General features: G+C 38.5%; 1 protein-coding gene across 1 annotated transcript in view; it reads left to right on the forward strand.

Moving 5' to 3' along the window:
• dlgap4a (discs, large (Drosophila) homolog-associated protein 4a) overlaps positions 1–13249 on the forward strand; it is a 156076-nt gene that overhangs the window by 113584 nt on the left and 29243 nt on the right. Inside the window, exons 2-4 of the mRNA XM_028453197.1 lie at positions 4707–5947; positions 6974–7209; positions 11302–11449. Of these exons, the coding sequence (XP_028308998.1) occupies positions 4763–5947; positions 6974–7209; positions 11302–11449 (1569 nt within the window). The 5' untranslated portion in view covers positions 4707–4762. The remainder of the gene's footprint in view (positions 1–4706; positions 5948–6973; positions 7210–11301; positions 11450–13249) is intronic.

The raw sequence follows: 13249 nt of genomic DNA on the forward strand, positions 1-13249 counted from the left end.
ACTCAGAAAGATCAGGAGAAACTGGTCCATGCTTTTATCTCCAGCAGACTGGACTATTGTAATGTCTTCATCAAACAACTACAGCTGGTTCAGAACGCTGCAGCTCGGGTCTTAACCAGAACAAAGAGGTCAGAACACATTACTCCAGTTTTAAAGTCTTTACACTGGCTCCCAGTCAGCCTCAGAATAGACTTTAAAGTTTTGCTGCTGGTGTATAAATCTGTGAATGGGTTTGGTCCAGAATCCATCAATGAGATGTTAGTCAGGTATGAACCCAGCAGGTCTCTCAGATCTATGGATACAGGACAGATAGTGGAGCACAGAGCTCACAGTAAACATGGTGATGCTGCTTTTAGTTGTTATGCTGCAAAGAAGTGGATCAAACTGCCACCAGAGCTGAAGTCAGCATCCAATGTGAACATTTTTAAATCAAAGTTAAAGGCACTTTTTTCTCTACTATGTATGATTGAGAGAGAGATTTTTGTTCATGTTGTTGATGTCATGTGTTTGTTGATTATTTTAAATGTTTTTACTGATGATTTTATAGGTTTTTTACTGCCGATTTTAATGTTCTTATAGATTTTAAGTTGTTAAATGTTTTCTGTTGCACTTTTTGATCATGTAAAGCACATTGAGTTGCCCTGTGTATGAAATGCACTATACAAATACATTTGCCTTGCCTAGTGTTTTGTATGTATTACGTAGGAGCCTGCTGGCCATTATCACACCAGCAGACAGATAGAGTGAACTTTTGACACAATCACATGAACCGTGAATGTTACATCTTTCCCATCTCACTTCGGTGATGTTCAACACATGAGTATAAATGGCGCGGTGGATATGGCGGGTGGACATTCTAGCACATTCATGTTTGCGTGTGTCAGTGCAAGCGTGTGAGTCAGTGCGGGGGTGTGTGTCCGTTTGTCACCAGTGGCGCCTACGGGACCGGAAACTGTGGGGTCCCCAGTCATCTAGGATGGATGAATTAGAGCAGGCTGTACCTTTGTATCACCGTGGTGTATAGTTGTCAGCACGCTGCTGGAACACTGACTCCAATAAGTAACTGCTCTCATGCTGTCGAGGGTGTGCAGGAGGTCAGGGAGATGTAAGGAGACGAAAAAGAAACCCAGTGCAGTAAAATCGCTTGCATTTCCCACATTGAGCTCCCAGGCAAGATTTCATGCTTGCTGTGGAAGCGAGAGCTTTTAGTATTGACGGATCCCTGAGTCATTCTACTCTGATACTAACAGCATCTGCTCAAGTGAATGTAAGGCAACATGCTGTGTGATTTACGAGGTGTCTTAACCTTGATGCGATTTTACTGTCTGCTAACAGTAAGAAACAAGCATATTTGAGAAAGATGCAATGAATTACTAAAAAACACAACTTGGTTTTTTTTTAAAAAAAAATCTATTTCGTCGCTCTGCCTCAAGGTTGTTTGAGCTTCTAAACCATGTGGTAAATTCCCGGCCCGAGGGCCAAATCCGGCCTTTTAAAGCATCCAATTCGGCCAGCAGCAGAAAGCAAAAAAAGTCAGAGAAACCATGAATCATTACGTGACAATAAACTGATATCACTCATGCTGGGAGTGACATCTGTCACTTATTGCTTTGATATTATCAGTGCCTTACATATTTTATAATTTATTTATACTTGGAAGTCCAAACTACAGCACAATAATGATTAAAATACTAATTTTCTCACCTAAAATCGGCAGCTCACTTAAGATAAACTGCTTTGTATTTGGCCCCTAAACTAAAATGAGTTTGACACCACAGTTCTAAACTGTACCAAAGAACATATTTATTTGACCTAAATCAGTAAGGGTCCTATTCTCCCGTTTGCGCTTATGCGCTTTTTTAAGCGCCTGCAGTTACACTTGTTTAGCTTATGCGTATTTTCTGAAACACCAACGGCGCATATATAGATCACACTCACGTAAGGCCGAATGAAGGCGGTCGGATGTGCCTCATTTACAAGGAGGTACCGTACACCATTTATCAAAGAGTGTGTGGAGGCGTATTGGGTTAGAGGTTAGGGTAACGAACAACGCTTAATGATAGCCTTCATGACACCTTATTCATGCTAATGACAGGTTTCACGTCAAAGACAGCGTAATGTCAGCCTTATGTACAAAACTTCAACTAAAGTGTTACCCAACAATGTAACAGCTTTATTCGATAACATTATTACAGTGTGCGGATCGGCCACATTTTTCACAGTTAAAATCTTGTTTTTTCCTCATACTACTGACACATTTACATTTGTTTGTGTGGAAAGCCTCTTTTATTAAGCTACAGTAGGAACTTCCTACATTCAGAAATGAAGACACATCAGTCATCCTCATCATATTTCATTAATACCCTGCACGAGTATGGAAATAATGCAAAGTGGACTATGACAGTGTCTGCGTCCTGCTTTATTACCGAAGAGACAGAGATGTTATTTGAATTCAGTGAAACAGACTCATTGGCTTCTTACATAATAATAACCTGTTTTAAATTTAAAATGTTCAATGCCTTATGGAGCTGATGTTACATAAACATATACTGTACCTGATCAGTGAATGCTGATTGTTGGCACCTGTGTGACAAAGACTAACCTTAGACTCCAAGTGATAAAAGCAATGTTTGGTTGAAAACTGTAAAGCATATTGTATAGTGCACATTAGATTCAGTTGAGGGGAAAAATGACAGTCGGCAATACATTAAAGCTGTCAACTGTAACCAGGGAGTAGAAGAGAACATTAGCGATAAGTTTTATTTCAGTTTAAATCCTTTATTTATTTTCTGCTCGTACCAAGTACAGATGCTTGCTGCCAAATTTCAACTATAATGTAATTACCCTCACTTCAAAATACTTCTGTTCGTAGGCAATAGGAAAGATGAATTGTCCTCCCTCAGTTGAAAAAAAAAAGGAGGAGTCACAATTCATAACATAGCAAGTAGATTAGAGAGGATGGCAAAGTAGAGAAAAGTGATTTGTGGAAATGAGGTCTCATTTCCTGCTTTAGAGCAACTAGAGCTTCTTAGATATAAAACTAATTTACATGCATGAGTCACAAAGTAGCTTTTCTATGCACTCTCAGTGCAGCACCTTTAGGCTGTTCATCACCGTGACGTCTGTAAGGACAGTAACCAGTGATAAACATGATGGATTTTATACAGAAGAGCATTTCTCTGTTGCTGCTTTTACCAAAATCAAAGCAGGAAGCAGTTTAAGTAAAGCTGGTGCTAATAAAGAAAATGTACATTTTAAAATTAACACTATCAAAGTACTGGTGCACATAAATATTATGAGCAGCACCATATATTGACATGAGTACATGCTTACAGTATGAACATGTCCCCTTCACACTGTACTGTCTCTGCTGCTCCCCCTGGTGGTCATATTCATATGACTAACCCAGCATGTGACTTGCTGAGTGACCATGCTGTTTTTAAAATGCATCACACAGCAGCCACTGTGTAATGTCTCCTTAGCTCATTTACTGTCCTGACACACTCAAGGACATATACTGTACTTATAAATAGGCTTTAACTGTAATGTCTTCATTTGCTGTGGCAATGTATGGGATTTTTTTTTTAAATTTCCCATATGGGATTTTACTCTATACACTATGTTGTCAATAATCCCTGTACAAGGACACATCTTTGTGCCTTTGCATGATTAAATATCGAGGATTAGTATAAAAAATGCACATGGGTAGAAATGAGTTAATTAAGGAGTTAACAAAGGCCAGATGTCCAACAGCAGCATAACTGCATTTTTTAAGAAAGTAATAAGTACTCACGATACTGTAATTGAGTTGTTATAATGGGTACTTGTACTTTTTTTAGTATATTTCTAAATCAGTAAATTTACTTGTAATGATGTACTTGTAATTGATGTACGTTTTAAAAGGAGTAAAGTAATTTGTTACATTTCTACACCCAACCGTTACTGAGTACATTTTTTTATTTTTATTTCATTTTTACAAAAAATTAAATAACCAAACAATAATAAAATGCATCACATCATATCCGACCAATCAGATTAAATGTAATGCACCGCGCCAAAACAGCCTTGAATATTTTTTAATTGAGCTACTTTTTACTTGTAATTAAGTATTTTATGTACAGTATGACTTACAGTATTTGTACTTGTACTATTTCAATTAAGTAACAGCACTTCTACTTGGGTAGGATATATCAGTACTTTTTACACCTCTACTAAATTATTATTTATCTGTGATAGTTTTTTGTCTATCTATCTATCTATCTATCTATCTATCTATCTATCTATCTATCTATCTATCTATCTATCTATCTATCTACTGTATCTACCTATTTATCTGTCTATCTATCTACTGTATCTATCATTTACTGTATCTATCTATCTATCTATCTACTGTATCTACCTATTTATCTGTCTATCTATCTACTGTATCTATCATTTACTGTATCTATCTATCTATCTATTGGCTATAATCTGGCATATTTAATTTTTTTTGAATGTTCATTAATATGTACTGTCCCTACTTAAATAAAGAAATAAATAAAATAAATAGATAAATAAATATCCATCTATCATTTACTCTATCTATCTATCTATCTATCTATCTATCTATCTATCTATCTATCTATCTATCTATCTATCTATCTATCTATCTATCTATAACCTTTTAAATATTCATAATCACCAAACATGATCTTATCACGTTACAGGGTCTGCAGACCTGATCTGATTGGAGACATGTTCTAAGGACGATACCAAAGCCATCATGAAAGGGTTGGGAGCCGGACGCAGTCGTCACCTGTCCGATTCCTGTGAGTCAACGGGACGCCCACAAAAGGCTCTTTGTCCTCTGGCCTCTGACCCTCACAGCTCCTTCCTATTGACTCCTACCCTGAACCACTATGGCACTCTGGACCCACATCTCCACCAGTGCAGTCCAACCAGCCCTACCACTTTGACCCAGGAATGCTTGATGCCTTTTAGCCAAATGTCCAACAGCAGCACGTTTCCTCGTCTGCATTTCACCTCCCAAACCGAGCAGGTGGAATGCTCCCAGGGTTGCATGGCAAGTGGGGGAATGGGACAGGGCAGCAGAGCAGGCTTGTCTACTTCCATGTCATTGGGTATGGGATTGGGTCTCGGCCTAACTGGAGCTCCGATGATCACCAGCGGTTCCGCCACCATCTCGTCTGCGGCAGCAGCCAAGATGAATAGGTTACCCTCCAACATTTTGGACCAGCTAGAAAGACACTTGCCCCTGCAGCGCGATGGCTTTAGTACACTGCAGTTCCATAGGGGCCGCATGTCCAAGCAACGTAGCGAGAGTCCAGGCAGAATACGCCACCTGATGCATTCTGTTCAGAAGCTATTTGCCAAGTCCCAATCCTTGGAGAATTCTGCAGTCAAAGGCTCTGCTGGAGGAACGAGTGGATCGGCTGGAGGTGGGGATGATTGTGGTAGACAGAGCCGCAGGAGCAAGAGCAAAGATAGGGCTAAGACTGAAGGGCAAAAGCAAAGACCAAGACCAAGTGCTCTCAGCCTATGGGGCTCAGATGACACTTTGGACAATGACACCAAAGCTGGCACTATCGCCGTAGGCTATCGCAACCCCCTGACCATGATGACTCTTGGCCGTGCGGTATCGGACAGCCAGGCCCCACCAAGGCATATCCCACAGGGCTACAACACAATCTCTACACATTCTCTCAAGACCTCAAAAAGCAGCAGTGACCTCAAGTTCCTGGCATGCCAGGCATTGCAGGTGGGTGGTAAGGAAGAGGAAGGGAGTACTCGGAGAAGCAAGGACGATGGTCTGGTGAAGAGGGGCACCTGGTCCACTCTCACCCTCAGCCAGGCTAGGCAGGTGCTGCAGAAGGGCTCTGCTACAGTTAACAGGACTCTGCTAAAATCAAAGTCATGCCACCAAGATCTGGCACAGCAGTTCCTTCAGGTAGGAGGGCCAGTGAGTACTGGGATTTATCTTCATTATATTTTTGTAATTTATGAAATGCTACATTTATAATTTCTCATCGAACGCTTTTACTCGCTCTTGTGATTTTCCACTTCATTTTGGATACCATTGTAAAAATGTTGAAAAATTAAAAAAATAGCTTATTGGTTTTCAACAAGTCTGCCTTATAACAATGTATATTGTTTGACAAACCACAACTGCTGAAAACGGTTCTTCTTTCCTACCTAATCGTTTCTTATGATTATTTCAGGTCATTATATCACATATTTTATTTCTTGTCTATTAGATTACTTTTTGACTTAAGGGTGGGCTCATACTTTAAATGTTTTTTTAAAAAAAATTATCTACTTTTAATGTAGGGTAATGTAGCCTCATCAAGAGATGTTAAGTTATTCTACACTTGTTTTTTAAACTTTATAAGGTGAGTTATTACCCTAAATCGAGCTTAATTTTTAGAGCTACCGATATACAAGTTCAGGCCACTGAGCAGCCATTGCTCAACTACTACTGTTTACATCAAGCATGAATCATTGTGTAAATGAAACTCAACAATATTTGCAGAGACAGTTGAAAAAACTTAAAATTCTTACAAAATCCTTAAATTTTCTTCAAATTATGACATAATATTTCCCTTAAATAAATAGAAATTGGTCACAAAACCTAGAAAATTTAAAGTGAAGACCTTGTTGGAACTGATATCTCTCACTTATTGCTTGGATATGGTCGGTTTTTTACATATTTTGTATTTTATGTATACGTAGAAGTCCAAACTGGGGCACAATAACATTGAAATTACTTGTTTTCCCGCATAAAATCTGTCGCCCCCACTTGAGATCAAACTGCTCTGTAATTGGCATCTGAACTAAAATAAGTTTGACATCCCTGGTTTACATTATGAACATTTGTAAAATTCAGTAGCAGAATTTCGAACATTCATCTTCTAATAAAATGTATGCAATGCAATCACAGTGTTATTGTTTTTGGTATACTGTATCTTTGATCCAGGTCCCCCTTGGTGACTGGGCAGGCACACTGAGTCATGGACAAGTCAGAGGAACGGAGATCCCTTGTCGGAGGATGCGAAGTGGCAGTTATGTGAAAGCTATGGGGGACCCAGAAGACAGCGAGGACTCAGAAGGAAGCCCCAAACCTTCCCCGAAAACTTCCGCTCGTCGTCAGAGCTACCTGAAGGCCACCCAGCAATCTCTGAGCGAGCAGCAGCAACCACCACCTGCACGCAAGTAAGAGAAAATCTCCAACACTCACACCCTCATAGAGCAATAAATCAAAGATCATTTGCTTGAAAAAAAAAGATGTAAAAGGTTGAAATTTTATTTGTTTTCATCTCTACCATAAAAGCTTTGATTGTTGACATTTTCCCGCATTGCATTGTGGGATGTCCCGTAGAACAGTGGTACCCCGAGGGGTACTTAATCACCTCTCAGGAGGTACACATTTGTCAGTTTTTTTTTCTTATCCATCAATAATAATTTGTGGCACAACTCTTTAAAATACACCAAAAGATGAAGTTGAAATTCTAAAATGAGCATAACATCATAAATAAATGAATAAAAAGGCCTATTTTCAAGGTTAATGTTGGACTAGACACAGGAAAGTGTTTAGGCGAGCCTACAGACACAAAAAAATAATGTATAACATGAGCTAAGGGGTACTTGCGATAAGAAGTAAAGGCTAACGGGTACATGGGGCAAAAAAGTTTGGAAAACACTGCTGTAGACGGTTGCATAGAAGTGTTTTTACTTCATTTTCACCTGTTTTTTATTGGGTTTGTCGCCTAAAAACTCTGCCAAAGTGACTCCCCGACACATTTTTGGTATTTTCACAGATTGTAAGTGGTGACAAAACAATGGCGGATGTTTATTTTAGGGTTTACATGGAAAGATTACTCAAATTTGGGTGAAATTGAATGTCTCACAGGGTGAGGTGATATCATGTGGAATACTCGGAACAAACTAGAATGAAAATGGTGCCAAGCAAATCACTGTCCTCATTGTCTTGAGAATAAACACAAGAAATCACGGTTAGAAGAAGTAAAATTACTCTTTGCATCCATTTATGTGACACCACAAAGCAATACTTGCTACACAAAGCAATTTCAACCTTTTACATCTTTTTTTCAAGCAAATGATCTACATTTTATTGATCTTTGAGGCCTACACTATGTCTTTATCTGATAAAATACTTCCATCTCCAGCAGCTTTAAATAATTTAAAGCAGTAATTTCCAAAGTCTGGGCCTTGCCCCCGTGGTGGACCCTTAAGATTCAATTTGCTACAATATTAAAAGCTTCCATAGCCAATCAGTATTTCAGGTTCATGTGCTAAAAGAAAATTCAGTGATTGTTTTTCATTTATAGCACCAATATCAAACCAGTTTCAGGTAGAGATGGTATCAGAATATTTTATGATTTTACAAACAACCCGACTCTTCCTTTGTTAGGAAATGCTGCATGAAAGGATAACCAAGCACGTGTGATAGTTTTGTGTTGGGACCTAATTGTTTTGGAAAGGTTGTCAGCAGGTGGCACCATTCTGTCCCAAATAGTTCAGTCAGAAATGAAACTCAGTGGCAGAGAAGCAGCCATACACAAAGTGGGTGATGTAACATCCCCCAAAGGTTGCAGCAGCAGGTAAACACTGTGTCATGTGTTTTATACCTTCATCCTCACAAACAGGCCTCGTTGCTACGCTCTCATGAGGGAGGATTATCTGTGGTGTCCTCTACAGAGTGCATGCTCTATGCAGCATCTGAGGTCAGTGGTGTGGCCCTCCTCACCCACACCTCCCACTGTCCCCCACCACCAGGGTTGGGGTCAATTATACTTGTACTCGCGTAATTGATCATTCACTACAATTATGACGGAATTATAATTGAAATTGTATTTGGAATAAATGGAAACATTTTGCAATGTTTTTTTTTTTTTTTTTTTTTTTTTTTTTTTTTTTTTTAGATAAGGCTACAGTACGGCATTTTGGAAGTTTTTCTTCATGTAATTGATAATTAATTAATTATTATGTACTCATAAATTTGTTGCTGTTGTATTCATAGTTAATTTGTAATTGAGTTCAGATAATTTACTTTTTATTTGTAATTGTCATGGAAATTCTATTAAAAAAAATGTCAGTGCCAAGGCATGAAAATAGAAACCTTTTGGATTTTTATTTTTAGATAAGGTATAAAAATGGAAAAATGCATTTTTATCTGAAATATGGCGATAGTAAGGCATAAAAATAGAAATGTTTTGCGGTTTTTTTTTTTAGTTAAGGCTATCATGAGACATAGAAATGGGGGGAAAAATTTTTTTTTTCTGAGATAAGGCTATCATGAGGCCTAAAATATGTTTATGGCATTATTTATTTCAGGCTCAGCAATTGTGATTAATTAAATTTGAACTTAAGTAATTGAGAACATAATTGTAATTGAATTTCAGGGGGAAAATAATCATTTTAATTTAGTTGTAATTGGGGACAAAATGCTGGTCACTGTAATCATAATCGAGTTGTAATTGAGCATGGATAATTGAAGGCGTAATTGTAATTGAAAAATGTAATTGACCCCAACCCTGCCCACCACCAGCGCTAACCCCAAGCTTTAATCTGGTCTAACCCTGCCAGTAACTCTCCTCTCCTGTCCGTCTCAGCCCTTTCACCGTGAGTGCTGTGTCAGTCCCACTGTTTTCATAACATGCAAATGTTTCATGGAAATCATTCCAGCACAGCACACCTTGTTGCCCAGTGCAAACACACATTTCACTATTTCACTAACACCAGGTGCCAAACTGACAAGCCAGGACAGAGGAGATGCATTTCTCAAATCAATCATTATAAGCACCTCTTTGAAAAGAAATGGTAACACTTTATTTGAAGGTTTATACATCAAGCTGACATTACGCTGTCATTATCTATCATTAGCATGAATAAGGTGTCATGAAGGGTGTCATTAAGTGCTGTTCGCTAATCTATGACACCTTCCGCAAAAATTATGACACCTTTGGAGCTATGTTGGCATTTTTTGTGTTAGGTGGAGGGATCTAGTGAGGTTAGGTAGGGTTAGGTCGAGGGGGGGGCAAACTCATTTTAGTTCAGGGGCCAAATACAGAGCAGTTTGATCTCAAGTGGGCCACAGATGCAGGAAAATTAGTATTTAAGGCATTATTATGCCCTAGTTTGTACTTCTACATATGCATAAAATCCAAAATATTTAAGAAACCAGCAATATCTAAGCAATAATTGATTTATATTAGTCCCAACAGGATCTTTACTTTAAATTTCCTACATTTAGTGGCCATTTAAGGGAAGTATTATACCATAATTTGAGGAAAATTTAAATATTTTCTTAGAATTTTAAATCTTTTTTACAACAGTTTCACATAAGAAATGGCTGCAACCATGCGATATAAGCACCAGGAGTGTAGAGTTTTATTTACACAATGATTCATATTTTCTGTGTAACTTTCTTATTTTCTCTTTTTTACTTTACTTACATGTTAGGGTTCCCCGAAGGTTAGGAGTTAGGGTAACTAATGACACTTAATGACAGCCTTAAAGGTATTGTGGAGGATGTTATTATGGCTTCTAATTACGGGTGGATCATCAAGACTATTGGTCCTCCTAATTGTCAATCATTCTGACGTAAGGCCGTCGTACTGCTTGTCCCTAGCTAGTTTTTGCTTGCTACGCATGCTCATTTTCAAGTGTTTAAAAGAGGACGAATCACTAACTGGAAACAGACTCGGAAGAGGATCGTAGTGGTATGCTTTTGATTCCCATTTGACAATAATCAACCTCGTAGTTATTAGCAGAGAAGTTTATTCTAATGCGAGCTATGATTAGCGATGCGAGCCCTGGCACAAGTCACGCACCGGGCTCGTGCACGCTGTCTCGCACACGTTTAATAGGCGCTCCCTCTTGGGAGCAGGTAGAGTGTTGCCCGTGTGCATTTTTTTTTAAAACGTGGAGAGGGTGTTTTTTTTTTCTATATTTCGGGAAAATCCTCCTCTATACCTTTAATGACACCTTATTCATGCTAATGATAGGTGTCATGTCATAATAGTGACAGCGTAATGTCAGCCTTTATGTATAAAACTTCAAGTAAAGTGTTACCAAAAATTCTGTACCAGAGCTCAGGAGTTGTTGTTTCCTCTGTGCTGCTATTTTGATCCCCGACACATATCCCAATCCACATCTTAATCTCAATGAATTTTAACGGAAAAGAAATCCCCAGAGTGGAACGAATGATCTGTTGATAAAAAAGACTTTACGTTTCCTGTGTCTTATCTCTAAGAGCACGATTTACACGTTTTCCTCTCGCAGCTCCCTGCCGTCACTGAAGGAGCTGTCGACTAATCGGAGCCTTGATAACCTTGACTGCCTGGTGAGTCCGTTCGAGGCCCCTCCACGCTACAGGAACAGTGATTTCAGCCAATACTCTGCATCTCTGGGCAGAGGCTTGAGCTCTCAGGTACGGCCATGATTTGATCAAATTTGCTGGAAGCGACTGCTGCTGGCATACTGCTATGTGCTATGTCAGGCCTTTCCAATTAACCAAATAATTAATAATGTATAACAGCACTAGGGATATAGACATGATGAGGTTTAACCTTCCTGTTATCCTCAAATATTACTACTAACACACTTTACCCTTGGGGTCAATCTGACCCCAGCTATATTTGCCTCCAGAAAATGATTTTCAGACAATTGTTGACCATGTTTTTGTGTCAGGCACATTGCTTATTTGTTGAATACATAAATAACCCCTTGATAATAAAACTTTGACCTGTTCTCTAGCGCCACCAACAGGCCATTCTTTTAAATTAGAATTAAATGATCTTAAATGGATTTAATCCAAATCTTCTCAAATTTACTGACAACATTAATGACCACGAGAGTATGAACCCTATTGGTTGTGGTGATGATATAACCTTTCCTGCAGCGCCACCATCAGGTCCAACTTCCAGTTTTAGTGAGTGTATCTTGGAAAATCGTTCACCCAAATATTTTCTAATTTGAGGTGCACATTCATGACTTTCACAGAATTAACCAAATTGATTGATGTTGGTCTTTCCATTTTGGGGAAAGAGATGGTATCATTTCACATGAAAATATTGCCCCACCCCACCCCCAGCCCCCATGCCATGTACTGCATCAACTCAAAAGTATCAACTATGTAAGGTCACACATGGGTCACACACAGACAGAGAAGTTTTACAAAGCTAAAACCGTTTGGGGTCAAATCGACCCCAGATAAACACCAATGCGGGTAATATGTGTTCAGCACATTGAAAAAATATCAAATTATGATACATCATGAAATATGATAACTAGATTAAAAACAATGAAGTTAACAATTATTTTTTGAGAATGATAAACATGAATGGGGTCAAATTGACCCCAAGGATAATAGGAGGGTTAAGGGAGGTATGATGTCTGTGTATTAGGTTAAAAAATAATATGATGAGAGACCCGAGACAAAACAAATACATTTATTAGACAGTAGCAAGACCTAAGTGGAACTATTTGCACCGGGTACCGTTTTTTTCCTTTTATGAAACCTATAAAAATTACATTTTTCTGATAAGAGTAGACAATGTCAAGGGAAAAGGAGAAAAAAAAGACATCAATGCAACTCTGCAAATCCAAAGCTACGAAGAGAATATTTGAGTGGCTCTGAGACTGCAGCAACGCAGATGAGTAAACCAACCAAGAATAGGCTGGAGGAATGGAAAAGATTGTTTGAGAGCATTTACTGAATGTTAATTAAATTCATGAGCCTCAGTGTAAACCCACGGGAGGCGAGCGCGGTAGAACTGCACTAGAGATGTCAAATAACACAAGAGTTGATTTGAAATTTCCTGTCAGAGAAAATGAAGATGCAACACTTTAGAAATAAAAAACCACCCTCATTATATTAGTAAATGTAATCAAACTAAAGAATGTTATGTACTTACACAGCGCTGTCATTCATACTGCTATTAATAACCACTACTGCTGCTCGTGTCGGTTCTTTTTCACCGTGTTTGATCAAACATTTCAGGATGTCATCGTTTATCTTCTTCATGTAGTGACAAGAAAGATTATTTTTAGCTGCTCAAACAGTACTGCATGGATATGTTGCTGGGTCAATAACAGAAAGAAAACCCCATTTTGGGTGATTAGTAATGGTAATAAGAGACTGCAACATTTACCTGATGTTTTAAAGACTGTATCGAGCTAAAAGTGTTACTTAACGCCTCCACATTTTAAGAGGATTGCTCATTTTTAT

Source organism: Gouania willdenowi, chromosome 7 (assembly GCF_900634775.1).
Source record: "Gouania willdenowi chromosome 7, fGouWil2.1, whole genome shotgun sequence".
In the NCBI taxonomy this organism is placed as follows: Eukaryota; Metazoa; Chordata; class Actinopteri; order Blenniiformes; family Gobiesocidae; genus Gouania; species Gouania willdenowi.